The 20,925-nt window shown below is 62.3% G+C and overlaps 1 protein-coding gene across 3 annotated transcripts in view; it reads left to right on the top strand.

Moving 5' to 3' along the window:
- Positions 1-20,925, top strand: part of PRDM16 (PR/SET domain 16) — a 286,551-nt gene that overhangs the window by 256,534 nt on the left and 9,092 nt on the right. For 2 of the 3 annotated variants that reach the window (XM_019658561.1, XM_019658563.1), the window contains 8 exons: positions 1,294-1,441; positions 1,832-1,985; positions 6,179-7,595; positions 10,049-10,136; positions 12,817-12,986; positions 13,656-13,733; positions 19,234-19,403; positions 19,608-19,782. In XM_019658561.1, coding sequence (XP_019514106.1) covers positions 1,294-1,441; positions 1,832-1,985; positions 6,179-7,595; positions 10,049-10,136; positions 12,817-12,986; positions 13,656-13,733; positions 19,234-19,403; positions 19,608-19,782 — 2,400 coding nt within the window. The remainder of the gene's footprint in view (positions 1-1,293; positions 1,442-1,831; positions 1,986-6,178; positions 7,596-10,048; positions 10,137-12,816; positions 12,987-13,655; positions 13,734-19,233; positions 19,404-19,607; positions 19,783-20,925) is intronic. The other variant, XM_019658562.1, reaches the window with a different exon arrangement.

Genomic DNA, 20,925 nt, shown 5'->3' with positions numbered 1-20,925 from the left:
CAGTGGGCAGGGGTGGGCAGGGCCACCCAGGGACCCCCCACCCCCATCCCAGGCACCAGCTTCTGCTCCCTACAGGCGGCACCCAGCTGTCCTGGACACCTCACAGACATGAGCACAGAGTGCCAGCTGGACACCCTCAGGCAGGAGCAGGCCCCTGCTGGCCCTCCCCTGCCCCGGGCCCAGGCAGGACCTGGGAGCTGGAGGTTCCCCGAGGACCCCTGGGAAAGAGAGGGCTCTGTGGGGGAAGAGCCAGAACATGGCGTCCCTGTGCTCCAGGGAGCCAGGAGGACTTTTCCAGCATGGGCCCCCACCCGCCGCCTTTGAGAATTTCCTCCGGGGCAGCCTTGCAAAGTCAGAGCACAGACCCATCGGGTCACTAACTGGCTGTGGGATTGCGGGGATTGATCGCCAAGCCCACGGTGGCCTCCCCGGGGGCAGGAAACCCTCCACCCTGAACAGATGACAGAAGTAAGCGTTTGGGCAAATCCCGACTGAGGCCCTGGGCGGTAAGCGCTGCTCAAGAGGGTCCGTGTTTTCTTTACATAAACACATAAATCACAATTAACAACAGGGAAAAAGATACAATCTGCCGGGTGTTCGAGAGCCAAGCGTTTCTGATCTAAATGGCTGGCTGGGCCCGTAATTAACGGGCCGTGATGTATTACTGCTTTGCTCATGAAGATTAACGGTGTACCTGGGACAGGGGGCGAGGCAGGGTGTCCCCCGAGAGGAGGGATTAGAGCTGCTCGCTCACCCACGTGCTGCCACGGCCCCGCCCGAGAGGCCGTGCTCGCCACCCATCACATCTCATTTGGAGACGCGCTCCGTCACTCCCCGCCGACCTGCTTGTGCATGCCCGGCGGGCAGGCGCTCAGCCCGGCTTGGCCGGCGAGCACCCTGAGGACACTCAGAGCGGGGCCTTGGGCTTCCTGGGCCCCGTTCCCACTCTGGGGCTCATGGAACATTGGGCCCCTTCACGCATAGGCCCAAGGTTGGCTTCAAGGTCAAGATTGTCCACAAGAGCGATTGGAAGTGTGTGGGCTGGGGACCCCCTGGGGGCTGGTCTGGGATGAGGGCCCGAGCTCACTCTGGGAAGGCCCTCTGCCCTCCATCCCCTTGACCTGCCCAGAGGGGAGGTGGGACACATGCCAGGACTCACTCTGCTCTCTGACCAGGGAGTGGGGGGGCTCCGATGGGCTGCTGAAAACAGGCCATGCTGGGTTGAGAGTCCCCCACCCCTGGGCAGCGGGTGGGCAGACGGGCCCTGCAGTGACCCCTGTCCCCGCTGCACAGCTTGGAGCAGCACATGGTCGTCCACACAGAGGAGCGGGAGTACAAGTGTGACCAATGTCCCAAGGCCTTCAACTGGAAGTCCAACCTCATCCGCCACCAGATGTCCCACGACAGCGGCAAGCGCTTCGAATGTGAAAACTGCGTGAAGGTAGCGTGCCCACGTGCGCCTGTCGCTTCCATACAAGAGCAAGTGTCTGAGAAGCCTGGGTCACACAGCTGGGATGGCTAGGGCCCCGCCCTGTGGAAGGAGAGGCTGGTGGGGGGAGCCCCCCAACCCCAAGCAGCACGAGCACAGCACTTCCACTGAGTTGCTGCCTCGCACATCCTCACGCCACATGGCCACAGTTCTCTCAGGAGCTGCTGTTGAGGGCAGAGTCTGGGGGAGCCTTGACAGCTCTCAGGCCACCCAGGGGGTCACCGCTGCAGCAGAGACCTGTCCCAGCCAGGCTCAGGGCAGGGGGCAGAGCGGCGAGTGAGACCCAGTCCAACAACCAGAAAGAGGCTGACAGGCACCAGCCAATAGCGTCTGTGTCCCCAGGTGTTCACGGACCCCAGCAACCTGCAGCGGCACATCCGCTCCCAGCATGTCGGCGCCCGGGCCCACGCCTGCCCAGACTGCGGGAAGACGTTCGCCACGTCCTCCGGCCTCAAGCAGCACAAACACATCCACAGCACCGTCAAACCTTTCATATGTAAGTCGTCCCCCAGCTGGGCCTCCCAGTGTGACATGAGGGTGCTTTGGGGGGTCAGGCCATGGCAGGAAATCCGCAGGCTCTCCCGCATTGGCAAGACCCCTGTTTCTCTAGAAAGTGCTCGTGGCAGCGGCTGACACCTCTGCCACGGAAAGCCCACCTTTTCATCACTTTGCCCCCTCACACCCTCTCATTTGGTGACTGTCTCTTGCTGCACCCTCCTTGGTTCCTCCCCTCACTTGTCCCTGCAGTGGCCGGAGGCGGGTGGTGGGTGGTGAGTGACGGGTGGTGGGAAGGACCATCCCAGCGGCCGCTCTCCCTGCCCCACCCAACCTGGGCGCCAGGAGGCGTGATAATCCCCGTGGCCCTTGCTGAGTCCTGGTATCATGCGCTCTGCAGCCTCGGGGGAGCCCAGCTGTGTGTGCAGCGCTGTCCGCTGTCCGGGTGGCAGGGGCTCAGCTGTAAATAATGGGCCTGTGTTGGTGGAGCTTCCCCAGCGATGGAGGGGACAGAGGCCAAGCCATATAAACATTAACGACGTGTGTGACAGGCACGTGAGCGTGGGGGGCGGCTCTCCAAGTGCCAGGGCCTTGGCCAGCCAGGCACTGTTCCTGTCAGTGCGATGGGAAGTCAGGACCACCTGTGGGCTGAGAGGCACTGCAGCAGAGCAGGGACTGAGCTGAGGGGCACCTGGACGGGGGGCTCCGACGGGGGCCGTGGGCACAGGCCTTGAGGCCGGGTGTGTCTGAGGCATGATGATGGGGAGTGAGCGGAGGGGGCTCAGACGTTACAGAGGGGACCTTATGGGCCAGCCCGGGGCTGTGACCCAGGAGATTCCTACGTGCCTAGGAGTGCAGTGAGCGGTCATGGCACACGTGATAGTGCTGTGTCAGCGCTCGCACACGCTGTCTCATGGCATCCTTACAAACCCATAGGGAGTGGGGGCTGCACTGTCTCCAGCTGACAGAAGGAAACGGAGGCTTCCAGACAGCCGGGGTCCCGGCGCACAGCCCGCATGCTGACTCCGGGGTCTGGCTCCTGACCCTGGGCTGAGTGGCCTGGGACTTCTCAGGCTCCATTGCATCAGTGTGAGGGGTGGTGACTCTGGGAGCTTTGGGACTTGGGGTTGGGGTGTTCTCCCCCTAGTGGGGGTTGTTCAGCATTGGACACCTGCCCCAAAGAGGTCATGCTGACTGGCCAGTCACGCGTTTGTCGGACTATGTCCCCACCCACCACTGCCCCCAACCCAAGCTTCCAGCTGTCCTGCTAGAGGTGACTCAGACCCCAACCTACCTGGGTCATTTGCTCCCAGAGCTGAGGAAGCAAAGGGAGAAAGACTTGGCCTGTTGGCCAAGCCAAGTCCACTAGTATCGTCTCTACCCTCCACCACCTCTGCGACCCGCAGGCTCTGGAAAAGAGGGCATCTGAGCTGTGGCGTGAGCAGCCCGGCCGCCCTGCACAGGGCGGGGCCCACAGCCTCTGGGAGGGGCTGGGAAGAGCCGAGCTTGTGGGAGTGAGGCGGGGGCTGTGGCTTTGCAGCCAGAGGTGCAACCCACCGTGCTTCCCCTGGACAGCGTCCCAGCAAGTCCTCTGGGGGAGGGGCACATGTGAGCGCATCCAGTAACAGCTTGGAGATTTTCAGCAAGCTTAGAAGCAGGAAAACTGCACATAGGCTTCAAAGTTACTACCTTTCTGGGCATGCAAAGCAGCTTTGTGAAGTCTCGTTGAATCGTGTGAATCACATAAGCTCCAGGAAGCGCAGAGCTCTGGGGGTGGCAGGGCGCCCACTGTTCCCACTGCCCCCACAGTGCATCAGCAGATCTTACCTCTTGTCTGCTCCACGCTCACCTGGGTTCCTTGGCTTTTGGCTAAGGGGGTGAAGCGAGAGAGAACGGCCCCACTCGGCCAGCTTGCGTGTGGGCACACTGCATTCCGATAAGGTGACACAGATTTGAGAAATCAGATGAGATATGTGCAGTAGGGTCTTGTAGTCCCCCAGACCGCAGCGGGGCATCCTGTGGCCCATGGTAAAGACACCGTGGTCAGGCATGGAAGGACACTCTGCAGACACCTGAGGGGAGTGCAGATGGGGCACTTGAAGAGCAGGTTGACCACTCAGAGGAGCGCGGGCTCGCAGCCGTGCAGGCACTGGCGGGCACAGACCTGCATGCCCCGCGGGGCAGCACCTGGCTGCACGCCCACCCCCACAGGTCAGCACCAAGACTTGCCCGGAAGCCCCCAGCCCCTGCCTCGCCGACCACACTGCCCAAGGCAGTGTCACTTCCTCATCATGTCTCCTGCGCCAGGGAGCTACAGTGTGTGCCAGGGGGTGTGTCGGAGAGAATGGGCACACAGGCGGCACTCTCCCTGTGGACACTTTTCAGAAAAGGACCTTCTCTAGAGTGAGTGTGGGTGTGTGCACCCACGCACATACCCTACAAGGAAAAGCAACTGCTCATGGGGTGAATACGGGCCAGGCCCCCCCTGCCTCCTGGCAGGACCCGGGGACACCCTCCCATCAGGTGCTGGTTCCCAAGTCCAGGGCCTTTCCCAGCCCCTGCTAACGCCACCTCCTTTTCCCAGCTCTGAGCCAGCTGCCGGCCGTCCCGATCCAGGACCTGCACCTCTGAACCCCACTGTCCTGGAGGCCTCTCTGTAGCCCCAACATTTCAGCAGATGCCCTCCATCGTGGGAGCGGGTGGGTGGGAACCAAGGGTCCCAGGACCCCTGAGGCCAGGCACGCTTCCAAGCTCAGGATGACAGCGGCCATTAACGAGGCACTGACAGAGCCCCCTGGGGGCTGGGGACATGCGAGGTCACTCGTTTGTCCAGGCAGGCCTGAGCTGAGGAACAACCTCGCTTCCCCTGAGGGCCGGTCGGGAGGCCTGAGGGTATTTATAGACTGTGGCAGCACCTCTGTACCAGCATCCGCCCGAAGGGGCAGATTGGATTAAATGAGGCTGCGTCCTTCCGCCTGGGCCCTGAAAACGCCCCTCCAGGCCAGATAACCAGGAAGGCAGAGCTGTTCATATAAATAGATACTGTGATTCAAGAACATGATAATCTCAGGGCCAAAGCTCCCAGCTAGGATAGCATGACATCAGGCAGCCGACCATTTGTGGTGAGCAAGAAACACGCTGAAACCATTGTTTCCACCTGGGCTGCATTTAGGACCCTAATTGTCCTGCAGAGAGACACTCGTGGGTGTGGGTGTGCGTATGTGTTCCTCCCACTGCTAGAAAAACAGGAGAAAGAAAGGCTGGCGATTCGCTGATACTCAGCTCACAAGCCATTGGGGAAATGGCTGAGACGGGGTCCCCTGGGTCCCGGAGTTCGGCTCTGGCCGGCACTGCCCTCTCCTGTTTAGAGCAGAGACTGGTGTCTGCCAGCAAGACCTGGTGCTGCCTCTTCACCCCCACTTGGGGAGATTCCACTTTTCTGAAACGTGGACCCAGCCCCTTTCTGCACGGCCCTGCCTGGGGCTTCCCTCCACCCCCACCTTCAGGCCACCCCCAAACGGTGACCTCACACTGCCCAGACTCCCTAAGAATCCCCCAGTGGGCTGGTTCCCCTCTTTTGGGTGCAGAAAACAGGGCCTGGGACCAAAAGAGGGGACAGGGTAGCTGGGGACATTTTACTCTTTAGAAAGTAGATCTGATTTGGGTGGCTGGGTCTCCTCTCACATGCTGGAGCAGCGTAACCGATGCAGCACCCTGTTTCCCTGTGAGACGGTTGAGAGCTGCCCAAGCCAGCCTGGGGGTCCCAGGGAAGGGACAGGTGGTCCTTGCAATCCCTGCTGGTCACCGGAGGATAGGATGCACACATACCTGTGCGTGTGTGCACATACGTATGCACACATGTGCAGACTGCACACTCATGCACATGTGCATACGTGTGTGTGCACCTACATGCATTCACACACATGTGTGCCTACAGACGTGCGCACATGCGAGCATATATCGTGCTCGCATGACCATGTGTGCATGCACACACACACACACTTGGACACACATGCAGACATGCCTGCACACATGGCCATTCACGTGTGCCCCTGTGCACACGTGTGCTCACACACATGAGCATGGCTGCTCTGATCACGGGGCCAGAAGCGGCCCCGTGGCCCACTGCCCTGAGCCCAGGGTTTCCCGGTAATTTCATACGGTGTTTGTCTTCGCTTCCCGCTGACGCTTTAGGTGAGGTCTGCCACAAGTCCTACACACAGTTCTCCAACCTGTGTCGCCACAAGCGGATGCACGCCGACTGCCGCACGCAGATCAAGTGCAAGGACTGCGGGCAGATGTTCAGCACTACCTCCTCCCTCAACAAGCACCGGCGCTTCTGCGAGGGCAAGAACCATTACACGCCGGGCGGCATCTTCTCCCCGGGCCTGCCCTTGACGCCCAGTCCCATGATGGACAAGGCGAAGCCGCCCCCCAACCTCAACCACGCCGGCCTGGGCTTCAACGAGTACTTCCCCTCCAGGCCGCACCCAGGGAGCCTGCCCTTCTCCGCGGCCCCGCCGGCCTTCCCCGCGCTCACGCCTGGTTTCCCGGGCATCTTCCCTCCGTCCCTGTATCCCCGGCCGCCTTTGCTACCTCCCACGCCGCTGCTCAAGAGCCCCCTGAACCACACCCCGGATGCCAAGCTGCCCAGCCCCATGGGGAACCCAGCCCTGCCCCTGGTCTCCGCCGTGGCCAACAGCGGCCAGGGAGCCGCGGCGGTGGCGGGGGCCGAGGAGAAGTTTGAGGGCCGCCTGGAGGACACGTACGCCGAGAAGGTCAAGACGCGGAGCAGCGACCTGTCAGACGGCAGCGACTTTGAGGACATCAACACCACGACCGGGACGGACCTGGACACGACCACAGGCACGGGCTCGGACCTGGACAGCGACGTGGACAGCGACCGCGACAAGGCCAAGGACAAGAGCAAGGCAGCCGAGAGCAAGCCCGAGTTTGGGGGCGGCACGGCGCCCCCCGGGGCCGCGAACAGCGTGGGCGAGGTGCCCGTCTTCTACGCCCACCACTCCTTCTTCCCGCCGCCGGATGAGCAGCTGCTGACGGCGTCCGGGGCCGCGGGCGACTCCATCAAGGCCATCGCCTCCATTGCCGAGAAGTACTTCGGCCCCGGTTTCATGGGGCTTCAGGAGAAGAAACTGGGCGCGCTGCCGTACCACTCGGTGTTCCCCTTCCAGTTCCTGCCCAACTTCCCCCACTCCCTCTACCCCTTCGCGGACCGCACCCTGGCCCACAACCTGCTGGTCAAGACCGAGCCAAAGTCGCCCCGGGACGCCCTCAAGGCGGGCGGCCCCAGTGCCGAGTCCCCCTTCGATCTCACCACCAAACCCAAAGAGGCGAAGCCTGTCCTGTCCGCATCCAAGGTCGCCCCGCCCTTGGCGCCCGGCGAGGAGCAGCCCCTGGACCTGAGCATCGGCAGCCGCGTCCGAGCCAGCCAGAACGGCGGGGGGCGGGAGCCCCGCAAGAACCACATCTACGGCGAGCGCAAGCTGGGGGCTGGCGAGGGGCTGCCCAAGGCGTGCCCGGCACCGCTGCCCCAGCAGCCCTCCCTGCACTACGCCAAGCCGTCACCCTTTTTCATGGACCCCATCTACAGGTATTAACATGCCCCGTCCTCACCTGCTGGGCACCACCCAGGTGGGCAGCTGGGCGGGGTCAGCATGTGGGAGGGGACGTCCACACGCTCCCCGTAAGGTTCACAGCCTTTGCTGGATTCATGGGGGTGCCTAGGCTCTTGGGGGGTTCTGTGCCCAAGCACACCTGGCTTGGCACATTCCTGGGGTGAGTGCCTGGCCAGGCTGCATTTGGGGTCTCCTGGGCACACGCGGTCCCCTTTTGCTGACAGCCACTGGGACACCCGCTGCCCTGCCTTGAGCCCGTCCTGCGCCTCCATCTGTTTTCTCTGGACCAGCTCTGCCTCCCCCAAAACTCAGATCCTCGCTCTGTTTCCTGCCCCGTCCTCTGCCCGCAGTGTCTCTGCTTCCCTGTGGCTGCTGTTCGGAGCCACATCGGGGCGTTTCTGGTGGGTGGGGAGGAGGGGGGGGAAGAAAGGAGGGGTGCAAACATCAGGATCCCACCAGCGAGGGGCCGGCTCAATCCCCCCAGGTTCTGGGCAGGCTTTGACCAGACGGGTTTGTTAGAGGGGAGGGGTCTGACTTTTATCACCTGTCTTGGGGCACTGGGCAGGCTGGACCCTGAGGAGAGGGCTGTGCACGTGGGCAGGTGGGCTCGAGACGGAGCCTGGAGGTGCTGGCACGGACGGCTGCGGCGGATACAGGCCGTGCCTCTGTGAGTCCCAAGGGTGCACGCGTGTGCTGCACGCACTGGTTCAGGGAGCCAGGGGGCACGTGGCCGCCTCGAGGGCCCCTGTTCCTGCTGTTCTCCGAGGGCCGGCCAGGGCCTGGGATGGACATGCAGGTGAGGCGGTCAGACCTGCTGAAGGTACACGAGAGAAATGATGACAGAGGTGCCGGCGAGGGGAAGGTGGCAGTCTCCTGCTCTGCCCTCCAGCGTGCCCACGGGGGTCCCCACCGTCCACCAGCCTGGTGGGACCACCATGTGACACAGAGATCAGCAAAAAAGGCAGACGAGATGGAGACAACCCTTGCCCTCCTCCCGTGTGGGTCCCACTGCTCTGAGCATGCTGTCACCCTGCAGTGTCTCCTTGGAGGGCCAGGTCCGACAGTCCAGCGGTGACCAGGGCCTCGGTTAAGCCCTGCAGAGTGGGACACCCTCCAAGCCGGTTCCCACACACGCACATGACCACCCCCAGACATTTGTTCCTCCAGGAGGGAAACCTTCCCAGCTCCTGCCCTCGCCCTCTCGGACTGGGCTGAGGGTCTCCATGGGGTTAGCTGCCAGGTGCTCCTGCCTCTGGGGCTCCGGGCGGCTGTGCAGTCTTCCCATCCTCGGCCTCTTTTCTTTGCGGCCATCCCCCTTCCTGCTCCCATCACTGGCCCCCCCCCATTGCTCCCCGAGGGGAGCAGAGTGACGCCAAAGAGTTACGTGAGCATGGCATTGAGCCAGGCCCTCGCACGAGCGAGGCAGGAACGGCTGGTCCCAGGCTCGTTCAGAGGGGCTGTGTCGGTGTGGGGAGGTGGCCGGTCTCCCCAAAGGAGATTAAATCTCAGTCCGTCGGGGGAGATGAGACAGGTGCTGCTGAGAAACGGTGAGAGGAGGGGCTCAGGTGAGAGGAGGCATCGCTGGACGCTGCCCTGGCCACCTCCTTCACTTGTCCTGCGAGTAACAGTTGTCACCAGCATTTAGGAAACATTCTAGAACTGTCATCTCTAGCAGCCTTCACAAATTTGGGGTGGAACCTGCCTGGAGGCCCTGTTAACTTCCCCAGGATGAGGGCCGGCCGAGTGGCTCAGTTGGTTAAGAGCTCGCTCAAGGGTTTGAGCTCTGAGCAACAGCGGTTCGAGTCCAGCCCGAGCTGAGCAGCCGCTGAGCTGCCAACAGGTGGCAGGATGGCTCAGCTAAAAAAAAAAAAAAAAAAAAAAAAAAAAAAAAAAAAAAAAAAAAACTTCCCCAGGATGGAACCCACCGGTCACTCACATTCACCTACCTGCCCAGCCGGGCAGAGAGCCCCAGGCCAAGGCCGGGAGGGGTAGGGAAGTGGGGTGGGGTGGCAGGGACCCCGACAGGGTCGGCCCCTCACAGGGCTGGCAGGCCAGTTGGCAGAGGCTGGTGCACATAGGGCTCCAGAGAAGACTCCAGGTTCCAGCATGGACATGTGCACGGCGCGCGCAGCCGAGGTGGTTGGGGGAACCCGAGGGAGACTCGGGGACCTTAGAACTGGGCTTGCGGTGATGGGGAGCACGGAGGGGGACAGAGCGAGTGTTCGGCAGGCAGCCGGCCAGGTCACGCAGGCAGTAGGGCGGCCGGGTCTTAGACGTCCGCACAGCCATCAGGTGAGACTTGGGGGTGTGGGGGCCGTGGAGGCCGGGCCGCCGTGGTGAGGTCTCCCACCGCATGACTGATGGGGCTCAGGCAGGAGCCCGGCGGGGCTGCTCAGTGGGGTACGTAACCCTCTGTGTTGCTGTCCAGCAGGGTAGAGAAGCGGAAGGTGCCAGACCCCGTGGGAGCCCTGAAAGAGAAGTACCTGCGGCCGTCCCCGCTGCTTTTCCACCCTCAGGTGAGACCCGCCGTGGGCCGGGCCGGGTTCTTCAGGGCGTGGAGCCCCGAGGCGCCGTCCAGACCAAGCCACACAGCCAAAGCAGGCCTCGGCTTCCCTGCTCATCAGATGCCCAGGATTCGCCCCAGACCCCACAGGGCCCCACTGCAGGGTGGCCGAGGACCCCAGCCCAGGGAGGGCCCACCGACCATGGCTCAGCTGTCGTGGGGAATGGACCGCCAAGGGGGGTGGGCAGAGTGAGTGCGCAGTGAATCCAAGAATGCTGAATGTGAGGGGCAAGACAGGACGCGGCCCAGAGGCGTGGTGCGCACAGGCATTGCGTGTGCGTCGGTGAGAAGACCAGGAGAAGCCTGGCTGCGTGCAGAGGCGGGCAGAGGGGCAGCAGAGGGACTGGCATCGAGGGCAGAGGGTCCCAGGCGGTGGGGGCAGGGAGCGCGCCCTCCCCCGGGGCCAGGCTGTCAGCCAGACTAGAATTGGGGTCTGGGAAAGAGAACCCCCAAGTCTGCACGCAGTCGTGTGTCCCCCTCCGGCCACATTCTCCTGGGGGGTGAGCAGCAGGGCCCAGCAGAGCCTTCCCCAATTCCCCGCCCGCATGCCCACCTGTCCTCACTGCTTGGGGCCCAGCCCCCCAGAGCCACAGGCCTCCCCCCTCACCTAGAGCTTCCAGGGGCCTGAGCTGTGGGACGGGCTGATCCCAGACCCCAGACAGGGCATTGTTCTCTTTCTGGGAGCTTCCCGCCTTGGGCAGACACCCCCAGGCTGTGAAACCCGCACCCGCCTGGGTTCACAGCTAAACTTAGTGCCTCCCATTGTTTCACTGGGACCGTGGAGTTTGGGTAACAACTTCCCCTAATTTTCCTCGGACGGGCTGGAAAAAGCCAACAAGCCAGCCAGGCGCATCCTGTGTTTGTGTTTGTGCGGGAGCTCAGCAGGCCGGGATATCTGATGGCCGAGCAGGCGGACCTGTGGCGTCCTCTGAGCCCCACCCAGGCCTGAGGAAGAGAGTCCATTGTCCCTCCTGTCAGCCCCCCCCCTCCACCAGGCCTGCCCTGCGCCCAGAGCCAGGTGGGGCTGTGACGGGAGGTGACCAGTGAGTCACCTAATTAAATGGCCTGCGGTCAGGCCATCAGAGGCCAGATAACTGACAGCCTCTATGACGTCTGGGGTCACTGCTGTAGATGCAGTCAGACTGTGCTGGTCAGGTGCCAGGCAGGACATTGCCAGTGCCTTTCGTTTCTGAGGCCTGGCATGCAGGTGGGCAGCCCCGGGGTGCAGGGGGCCACGGCCCCTCACCACCTCTGGGGGGCCTGGGTAGTCTGGGGTGGTGGAGAGTTCCCGAGACTTCCAAGACTGTGGCTAAAACTGAGACCACAGGTGAGCAGGAGTCTGCATTCTGGGGGTTCCTGTTATGAGACTGGAGGGGCCAGAGTGGCTGGGCAGCCGCTGAAGGCACAGTTTGCATCTGTCTGTCAGCGGGGACGGGAGGGCAGCCCAGGGCAGGAAGCACGAGCGTCTGATGGGAGAACGTGCCTGCCTCATGGGTGGTGAAGCCTGAAGCCCTGCCGGCGGGGCAGAGCCGGCCAAGGCCAGGGTGGCAGCCCTGGGTCACAGGGAGGCCTCCGCCATAGAGGCAGACACCATTTTCCATTTGTTAACTCCTTTCTGGGTGTTTTTATTGTAAAACAATTGGTTATCCCCAACTTACACCCCAATGGGCTCTGATCATAATGAAAATGCTTCCTGCCCAGGCCCCCACCCCGCCTCCCGCAGGGCCCAGCGCACAGCGGGCACTCTCCGGGCAGCCCCTCTGTCCAGGGAAGGACACAGGGAAGTGCTGCTGAGGCCTCTGCAGCTCCATCCGCCCCTCCCTCCACTGTCCTCAAGTCCCCAAGCCTCAGGGGACAGGCACAGGCTGGGATTCTGATCCGAACTCTGCCCACCAGGTGATAATGGCCAGTGTCACACCACCTTCTACTCCCTGAGCAAGCCCTTGGCATCTCCAAGGAGCAGAGAGACAGCTTCCTTGTCCACATCACCGTGTCCTGTGCCGTGTCACACTGGCACTTGCATCTTGAGCATTTAGTTTGTGGGGTCTAGTCTCCGGCTGTTGACTCTTAGTACTTTGCCTGCAATTGTGGCCTGCTGCCACTAGATGGCAGTGCTGCCTCAAGCCCGTGATCCACGCTTTAACCTGATTCAAGTACCTACCTTAATTTTTCAAGACTCAAAAAAATTTTTTTAATATAATTCTGTCTTTAACCTAAATTAGACATCCAGGGGTGCTGGCCAGGGGTCAAGGCGGTGGGACGTTGCTGGCTTGTTTTAAAATAAGGGTGTGTGGAATCACATGCTTGCATCACTGTGTCCCGTCCAACCAGATAGGCAGGCGGGCTGCTGAAGGCCAGCGCCCGCTCCGGACCGCAGGCTGTAAGGGGGGGCGGGGGTCTGGGGAGCAGGGCTGGTCTCAGGAAGTGAAAGAATCCAGCCTGATGGCCAAGAAGATGTGGTGACACTGCTGGTTCCCATGACAGCCTGAGGGGCCACATGGCCTTCCTGGCCTGGCCCGCTGATGTGCTCTGTCATCGAGGACCCCCAGGTGCCCTTGGGGTGGGCCCACACTCTTCAAGAGAGGTGTTGGCTCAGGGAAGTCCCCCAGCCTTTTCCACTCTCGTACCAACAGATGTCAGCCATTGAGAACATGGCAGAGAAGCTGGAGAGCTTTGCGGCCATGAAGGCGGACTCGGGCAGCTCCCTGCAGCCCCTCCCCCACCACCCCTTCAACTTCCGGTCGCCGCCCCCGACACTCTCGGACCCCATCCTCAGGAAGGGCAAAGAGCGATACACGTGCAGGTGAGGTGCGGCGAGTCCCTGGTGACTGGTGGGTGGCCCGGGCAAGGTGGCCACAGGTGACACACGGCAGCCTGCAAACCTGCGCTTCCAGGAAGAAACCCTCAGTCACAGCTTACAGCGTCGTAGCAGTAAGCAGTTCATTATCCACAAATACACCTGTGTAGGGTGGACCTCCCCTTGCCCCTCACCGAGCTGCATTTGTGTCAACCTAAGAAAATGCTACCTTGGCCCAGCCAGCTGGACCTTGGAAGTCCTGAGCTGAGGCGTGGGGGTCAGTGTTTAACCACAAGGAGGGGACTGAACGCCCGGCATTGGGAAGACACCACCCTGTCCGACCCCCGCTGCACTGGCCTGTCCAGCGTGGTCCGGTCCAGCTCAGAACCCTGGGCTTCAGGGATGACATGCTGCTTGGGGAAGGGAGGGGGCGGGGCCCCAGCGGGCCAGAGCAGGCCGGTCTGTCTGCCCAGCGGCACAATGCCAGGCTTCCCTGTAAAGCTCAGCGGAGCCTCCAGGCTGCAGGAGAGACTGAAATCAAGATGTAAAGCCGGGCCACCTGCCCCAGGTGTGGGGCCTCGGGGACCAGATACCCAGTTGGGGGCTGGGCCAGGAAAGGACCTGTGCACTCGAGTCTATGCCTCTGCCTGATGGTCTCCCCACCACCCACCCCAGGTACTGCGGGAAGATCTTCCCTCGATCTGCAAACCTCACAAGACACCTGAGGACGCACACCGGGGAGCAGCCATACAGGTGGGAACCCGCCCGACCTGGGCTGGGGGAGGCAGGTGGGAAAAGTCAGGGCAGCGGGGGAGCCAGCTCCCTGTCACCCCCTGGCCCCACCGCCATCTTGCACCCTGGGATATTGTAACTATTAGGCAGGAGGTGCCAGGCAGGCTCCCGGAAGACTCCCACCTGCCCACAGAGGACGACGCCCGGAAGCAGCTCTCCCTCCTGCTCCTGGGGTGTCAACTGGGGCAGAGGCTCAGAGCAGGACCAGCCAGAGCCAGGGCCCCAGGGGTGGTCTGTTGGAGAAGGCTTAGCGTCACCCCCACCAGCCCAACTCCGTTCATCTCACAGTGGCCACGGCAGGCCTCAGCCCGGGTGATGGACCAGGACAGGCCCTGAGGCAGGGTGGGCAGTGGGGAAGGGGCTCCGTGCAAATGCAGGTCCCAGCCCAGGGTTGGGGTGCCCCGAGGGATTCGCTGTGGTCCCCTTGACAGCCCCGAACAGAAGCCGGGTGTCTGCTCCCCACCTCGTCCCTCAACGCTTGGGCAGAGAAGCGAGCCCCTGCATCTCACGTTCACAGCAAGTGGGGCACAATCTCCATCTCAGAGACTTCCCGTGACTTGCCTGGCCCCCGCGCCCACAGCCGCATGAGCTTACCATCAGACTCCAGGAGCAGCGGGTCCTGTTCCCTGGGGCCCGCGTGGGGCACAGGAAGGGCTGAGGTGATGCCCTGGGAGTCGGCATTTTAGATGAGTGCCCCAAGTGGTGGTGACCGTGAGGCAAGTCGTGCAGATGCTGGCGTAGAGGCCAGGACACCTCGGGGTGTGTCTGGGCATAGGGAGCTTGGCATGGTTTTAAGTGGGTAGCATAAGACTCTATCTGGCCACAATGAGCTTGGAGTCACCCACTGGCCCTAGAGACTGTGAGTGTGTCCCCCACCCCTGGGGAGGGTGGCCCCTGCAGGTGTCATGGTCCCCAACGCCTCACCCAGAGACATAACAAGCGTCCCCTGACCACCCCAGGGCCACGTCCTGTCCTGCTGGATAAATGACAGCTCATGCTTCTTATCGGTTATCTGGTCAGTGCAGCAGCACCCCTGTGCCTCCAAGAACTGAATTACAACTTAACAAAGGCTAGCAACAGAAAGATTGACTTGGCCTGCTTCCGGCCCCCCCCCCCACATGTGTTTTTTCTGTAACCAGAGCCGACTTCTGGGCAGTGTCCCTGTGAGAACCCCTGGGGGTCACGCCAGTGTTTATAGGAGAATTTGATTATCATTGATTTCTTTTGCTCTCGCCAATCTGTGAGGTTCAACTTGCATAACAATAACTGCTTTGAAAGTTTGCTTTGCAAATCCTGACTTTATCTGGCTCAAGGCAGCCCTGTGATGAGGAGTCTGAGGGTGTGACTCTGCTGTGACATCACCAGGCTTTCTGGGAGCACTTTGATCATTGAAAGGATTTAAGTGGGAAGAGGAAATGCACACTTTGGTCCACAGAAACCCACTGAGCCGGGCACAGGCCCTGCCAAAGCGACCTGCCCACCCCAGGAGGCTGATTGAAGCCCCCCTCCCGCCACCTGCCTGCGTCAGCCCTGCTGGGACAGTGCCCATGTGCACCGCTTCCGGGTGCGCCAGAGAGGCCAGCTGACGTCTCCCTCACACGCCGGACTTTTCATGGGTTGGCTGCCCAGAGTGACCTGGTAGTCACACTGGACAACGTTGGGACATGCCTCTTCTGAGGTCCTCAGCCCAGCTCATCTAAAATCACTCAGAAAGCGTTCCAAAGCCCTTTGGTGTGGCCAGTACATTTCCTGGAGGGAAGGGCAGACCTCCTGCCTGGACTGACGGCTTCTTCTAGCTTAGAGATCCGAGTCAGGTTGGAGGACGAGGTGCAGCCATGACACTTATTTCTTAAAGCTCTAGCGTGGAGGGCCTGTTGAGATTAGGTTCGAGAGAGAAAAAGGAATTGGGAGTGAAGGGGCTGCTTTCTTCACCTGTCCTGCAGCTGTGCGCAGGCTGCTGCCCGGTGGGGCCCTGAGTCACACTCTGGGTGCGAGCTTTGTGGGCTGGCCTGTGGGCTCCTGGGGGCCTGGGGTTCTCGCCGAAGGACACACGCCCTCCGTCCCAGTTCATTTTCCCCCAGGCTCCTGTCCTGCTGTCTGGGTTAAGCCAAATGCCCAGCCAGGTCCAGTTACCACTTTGCTCAGGGCCAGCAGGTGGTCCTCTTTCTTCGTTAGTTTTATTTTTAGGGCTGGATTTCAAAATCTCTTCTGTCTTTCCCGTCCCCTACTTTTACAGCTGCCAAAGCCTTCCCCCCTGTGATGGCAGGCGTGTCCCTGCCGGGTCCCGGGGCGGACGCTGCCCGGGCACCATTTCACCCTCCCGGGACTGCCCTGTGCTGTGTCCACTGCGGCTGGCTTCCCTGGGGGCGGTGGCAGCGGTCACAGCAAGGTACCCTCAGGCCCTCAGCCACATGCCGCCAGGCAGCCTGGTCTGTGCTCTCCTTCCTGGTGGAGCCTGGCGGTGTTGTTTTACACCAGGAGGCCATAAATTTCACTCGCCACTTGTCAGCTTATTTACAATGCAAACCCCAGCTGCTCGCGGAGCCCTGCTCCCTCGAGCTCTGGGCTCACTGCTCCCCTAAATTTCTGATGGACTTCTCCGCCTCGGCCATTTATTTCGATTAGAACCAGGGAGGCCACACGCAGGGCTTCCTGTGACCCAGTTGAAGGCACGGCTCCCCGGTCCCTCCAGCCACACAGAGGCTGGAGACGGCTCCTCATGGAGCCCTGACTGCGAGTGAGCTCCCTACCCGACCCCTTTTCTCACTCAGGGTCCCCGCTGCTCAGAGGTCACACAGCCACCATTAGGGGGGACCTGTCAAAGGACCCAGCATGTCCCAAAACAAGGAAGGGACACTGCACATGAGCACAGTAGAGACGAGGGCGGGCAGGCCTGCTGGCTGGGCAGGGTGAGTGCTCAGACCCGGGCTGGGGGGTCACCATGGCTTTGTACTGGGTCCCCCCCCTAAGCGACCACCCTGAGGAACAGGACTAGCCTGGGAGCCTGGCACCATCAGGGCGACGGGGGCATGTAAGTTTAGGGATGCGCTGGGCAGGGTCTGGGGTGCATTCTGGGGTGTAAAGTCCTGTTCCCTGGACTGTTGCGTGGGGACTGCCAGGTCAGCGGGTCCCTGAGCAGCCCTGCTCAGCCTCAGCGAGGGCTCAAACCCCGGCCCGACGCCTCCACTGTTCGGGCCACAAAAGGCAAAACAACACTGCCTCCCGGTGGGGTCTTCCAGGGTGGTGGGTCCAAGTTGGGGCCACTGACGGTCATGACGCTGCCAGAGAACAGGCTGGGACCAAAGCCCGACGTTCCCGGGGGCCCAGAGGCGGCTCAGCTGGCCCCTGGAGGCCCAGGACCCAGAGGCCCAGGCTGGGAGCGGAGAAGGCTGAGGGACCACCAGGAGGAGCCCTGGAACCGTGGCCCAAGGAGTTCCTGTGTAGCCCCCGCGGCTCTTTGCCCACCTACTGAGAAGGCCAGGCAGATACTGGAAGCTTCTGGAACTGAATGAAGGAAGCCCAGAGTGGCGCCATGGGGGCCCCGGGGGTCCGGTCTCCCCGGGCCTCCCCACTGTCTGTCATGGAACTGGCCAGGCTGTATCCCACAGGTTGAGGGGAGAGGCGTTGACTCAGAGGCTCTGCGCGTCCCAGGACGGGGTTTCTTAGCGCTGTCCCCTTCCAAGCAGAAAAGCTCAGCTCCTGGGCGGGGCGACTGGGGCGCGGTCGGGGGCTCACCCTTCCTGCTTCCTCGGGGGGCCGGCGTGCGCTGTGGTGGCTCAGACAGACTCCCTGGGCAGGGCTAGGCCTCTGAAAGGCAAGTGTCAGGCACAGGCGCCCCACGTGCCGGGGAGGTGGCTCTGTGAAGGCCACTCTGACGCGGCCCCTGCTGGCCTGGCCCCGCTGGGAGGCCAGGGCTCCCGAAGTGTCCTCAGGCTGCCTTCCTCCACAGGACCACTAGTGCAGTGGCACAGCCACCAGCCCGTCGGGTGGGGTGGGCCCTCCTGGGCCAATGCCAGCCGGCCACTCTCAGGGTAGGTCCCACTGCCGGCCGGCCACATCCCTGTGGATGGACTCTGTCTGCCGGGAGTGCGCCCCTGAGACTGGCTGCACTGACGGGGCAGCCGGGGTCCTGCCTGCTGCGTGGGAGGCCGGTCTCGTTTCCACACAGGAAACTCCACGAGCACAGGTCAGCATTCCACGTGCTCGTGTGCACCTGGGGCTCTGAAGACCAGGTGCTTAGGTGTGCATGCACACACGTGGGCACACGGAGCCGGCGGGAGCGCCTGTCCGTCAGGGGTCATGGCCTGGCCTGGCCTTGTGCCACCAGCAGGAGGCAGCATGGGACTGCAGAGCCCGGGGTGGCCGGTTCCTCGTCACCCTCCCGGCTCCGACTCCCTCTCTGTGTCCGGCTGGGTTGTCTTGCTTCCTGGTGCTTGTGCTGCTCCGCCCTGGCCCTTGGTCGCGCTCTGTAAACTGGGGAGAATGACACTCCCCTTCCCCGCCCTCGGGCCTCCGAGCATGAGCGCCCCACACCGATGGTCACATTGCTGGTGTCTCAGATTGTTCACCACGGCTGTTTCCTGGCACTAAAGCACTTAGTTCAGATAAACTCGGGATGTCAGGAAAACACTCTGACAGGTGCGATGGAAGCTTCCCGAGGAAGGAACGCCTTCTAATTTTCCCAAATGTGCAGTGCAGGCTGGCAGCTGGTGCCCACTGCAGAGGGGCACACAGATGAACTGGGCACGCAGGGCTAGCTGCCCCCCACCAAAAGTGTGGTCATTTGAGGTTCGTGTACAGGAGGTGGTCTGACAGGGGCAAGGCTGGGGAGCCCTCACACACCTTCAGGGCAGCTAAGGATGCTTAAGGGCCTCTGGGGCAGCCCCCAACCCATGGATTGGCGAGCTGAGGTCCCCAGCGAGACGGGACCGGCCCAAGGACCCACGAGGCCCAGCTCTCCTTGTCCTCCCTGCACAAGGTGGGGGCGTCTCTGCCAGCTGGAAGGTTCAGGGAGAGCCTGGGGCCCCTGCTTCCTGGGACACCAGCCTGAGCCTCTTTCTGTGGTGCGATGCTGCCCCCTTGAGGCTACCAGGAGAATGCCACCCTCCGGCGTGGACCTGCCCAGCCAACCTCTGTGCTGGGGGACTAGAAAACAGCGGACGCCCAGGGGCACGGGCCCTGCTGGGTCCCCCTCCGCCCCCTCGGGGGCACATCCCAACGTTATTCTCCTCCCAGTGGTCCCAGGGAGAGTACCTGCTTCTCTAAGCGGAGCTGCTTCTAGGCACAGCTGCTGCATGACCGCCTTCAAGTTGGGGGACCCAGCGGCCTTGGGACAGTGCGAGGGGCACAGTAGTCCTGCGGGGCTGCGGGTGGGGGCTGCACGTGGCTCCCTGGGCCCAGTCTCCCCACGGGCCCCTGAGGGCGGGGTCTGCGGCTCCTCTGAGGCCTGCGTGTCTTCCAGGTGTAAGTACTGCGACCGCTCCTTCAGCATCTCTTCCAACCTCCAGCGGCACGTCCGCAACATCCACAACAAGGAGAAGCCCTTCAAGTGCCACCTGTGCAACCGGTGCTTCGGGCAGCAGACCAACCTGGACAGACACCTCAAGAAGCATGAGCACGAGCACGCGCCAGGTGGGGCCCCGGCTGGCAGGGCAGACCACCCGGGACGCCCCCAGCGGCCGGCCCTGCAGGCCCCGCAAAGCTGGGGTGGATGGATTCGGGAGTCAGGAAGTGGGGGCTAGAAAGATGGGGGGCAAGCGGGAGAGCTGTGAGGTGGAGAAGGGGAGGGGAGGGGTTCAGCCCAGGGTCCGGCCTCTGATGCCCCTGTCCCCACAGTGAGCCAGCACTCTGGGGTCCTCACGAACCACCTGGGGACCAGCGCCTCCTCCCCCACCTCCGAGTCGGACACCCACGCACTTTTAGACGAGAAGGAAGACTCATATTTCTCTGAAATCAGAAACTTTATTGCCAACAGTGAGATGAACCAAGCGTCAACGCGAACAGACAAACGGTAAGAAACCCATCCTGGGCCTCAGGGCTGTGTGGCCTCATCCAAAGCAGGGGCGCCCCAATCCTCCACCTGAACCCCACCCCAGCACCGGCCCAGCGCACACCTGGATAGGCAGAGGGGAGGCCCACAGGTTCTGCCACCTGGAAGCTGGGGGATTTCAGCTGGGGCTCCCCTCCCTGCCTCAGTTTCTCCGCCTGGAGAGGCTGCTGACAGGTCGTGTGCCTAGAGCAGCGCCGGGCACGTGGGCCTGACTGGCAGCCGGCGTGGTTTGGCCTCGACCTTCACAGATGTGCGGCCGAGCGCGGCCCGGTGAGGCCTCCTGCCACCACCGCACCAGCCTCTGAGACTCAAGAAAATGTTTGTTTAATCCCAGGCACTAAGGGTTTCCAAACAGGAATGCTGCCCCTTTAAACACATGTACACACACACACGTACATGCACACACACACACATGTACATGCACACACATGTACACACACATGCGCACAGCCGCAGGAAAATGTCAACATGTGGATTCAGGAATGGGGGCAATCACACAACCTGGGACCACAGGGCTTGGCGTGTGGCACTTACTCTGCTCCCCACCCCGCCCACCGAAGGACACATCCGACCCCAGGAAGAGGTTCTCCTGGGGTGAAAGCTGGTGCCAGACCAGCCATCAGAGAAACGGAGGTGCTGCAAGAGGCCTCGGGTGCAGTCCCTTAATTCTGCAGGGGGGAAAACTGAGACCCAAAGAAGGGGTACTTTGCTGCCGCCACACAGCCAGGCCCAGAGAGCCAGCCCGTATGTGGGCCCCAGGGTCCAGGTGCCTCCCCATCCATCTCCAGCAAGCGAGGAGGGTCCCCAGGAGACCAGGGTCTCCAGGAGCATTTCAGTCAGGGCTTTCTCCACTGCCTCTTGGGCAGGACCGAGGCCCAGCTAGAGGAGCTTGCCCCACGCCCCCAGGAAGCCGGGCTGAGCTAGCCACAAACCCAGGCCGTCGATGGCCTGTCTGCTGAAGCCTCGCCCAGGGAGCCGGGGCCTGGCAGGAGGTGCCCACGCCTTTGTTAGAAGTGGGAACCGTGCTAACGGTTGGCACCCGTCAGCCAGTCAGCGTAATGTGTAGGTCACTGGCACACCCGCCCGGGACCACGTGACCTGGTC

This window comes from Hipposideros armiger, unplaced genomic scaffold (assembly GCF_001890085.2).
Source record: "Hipposideros armiger isolate ML-2016 unplaced genomic scaffold, ASM189008v1 scaffold_284, whole genome shotgun sequence".
NCBI classification, from domain to species: domain Eukaryota; kingdom Metazoa; phylum Chordata; class Mammalia; order Chiroptera; family Hipposideridae; genus Hipposideros; species Hipposideros armiger.
The sequence above is the reverse complement of the archived record's forward strand: the minus strand, read 5'-3'. Positions and strand labels throughout refer to the sequence as shown.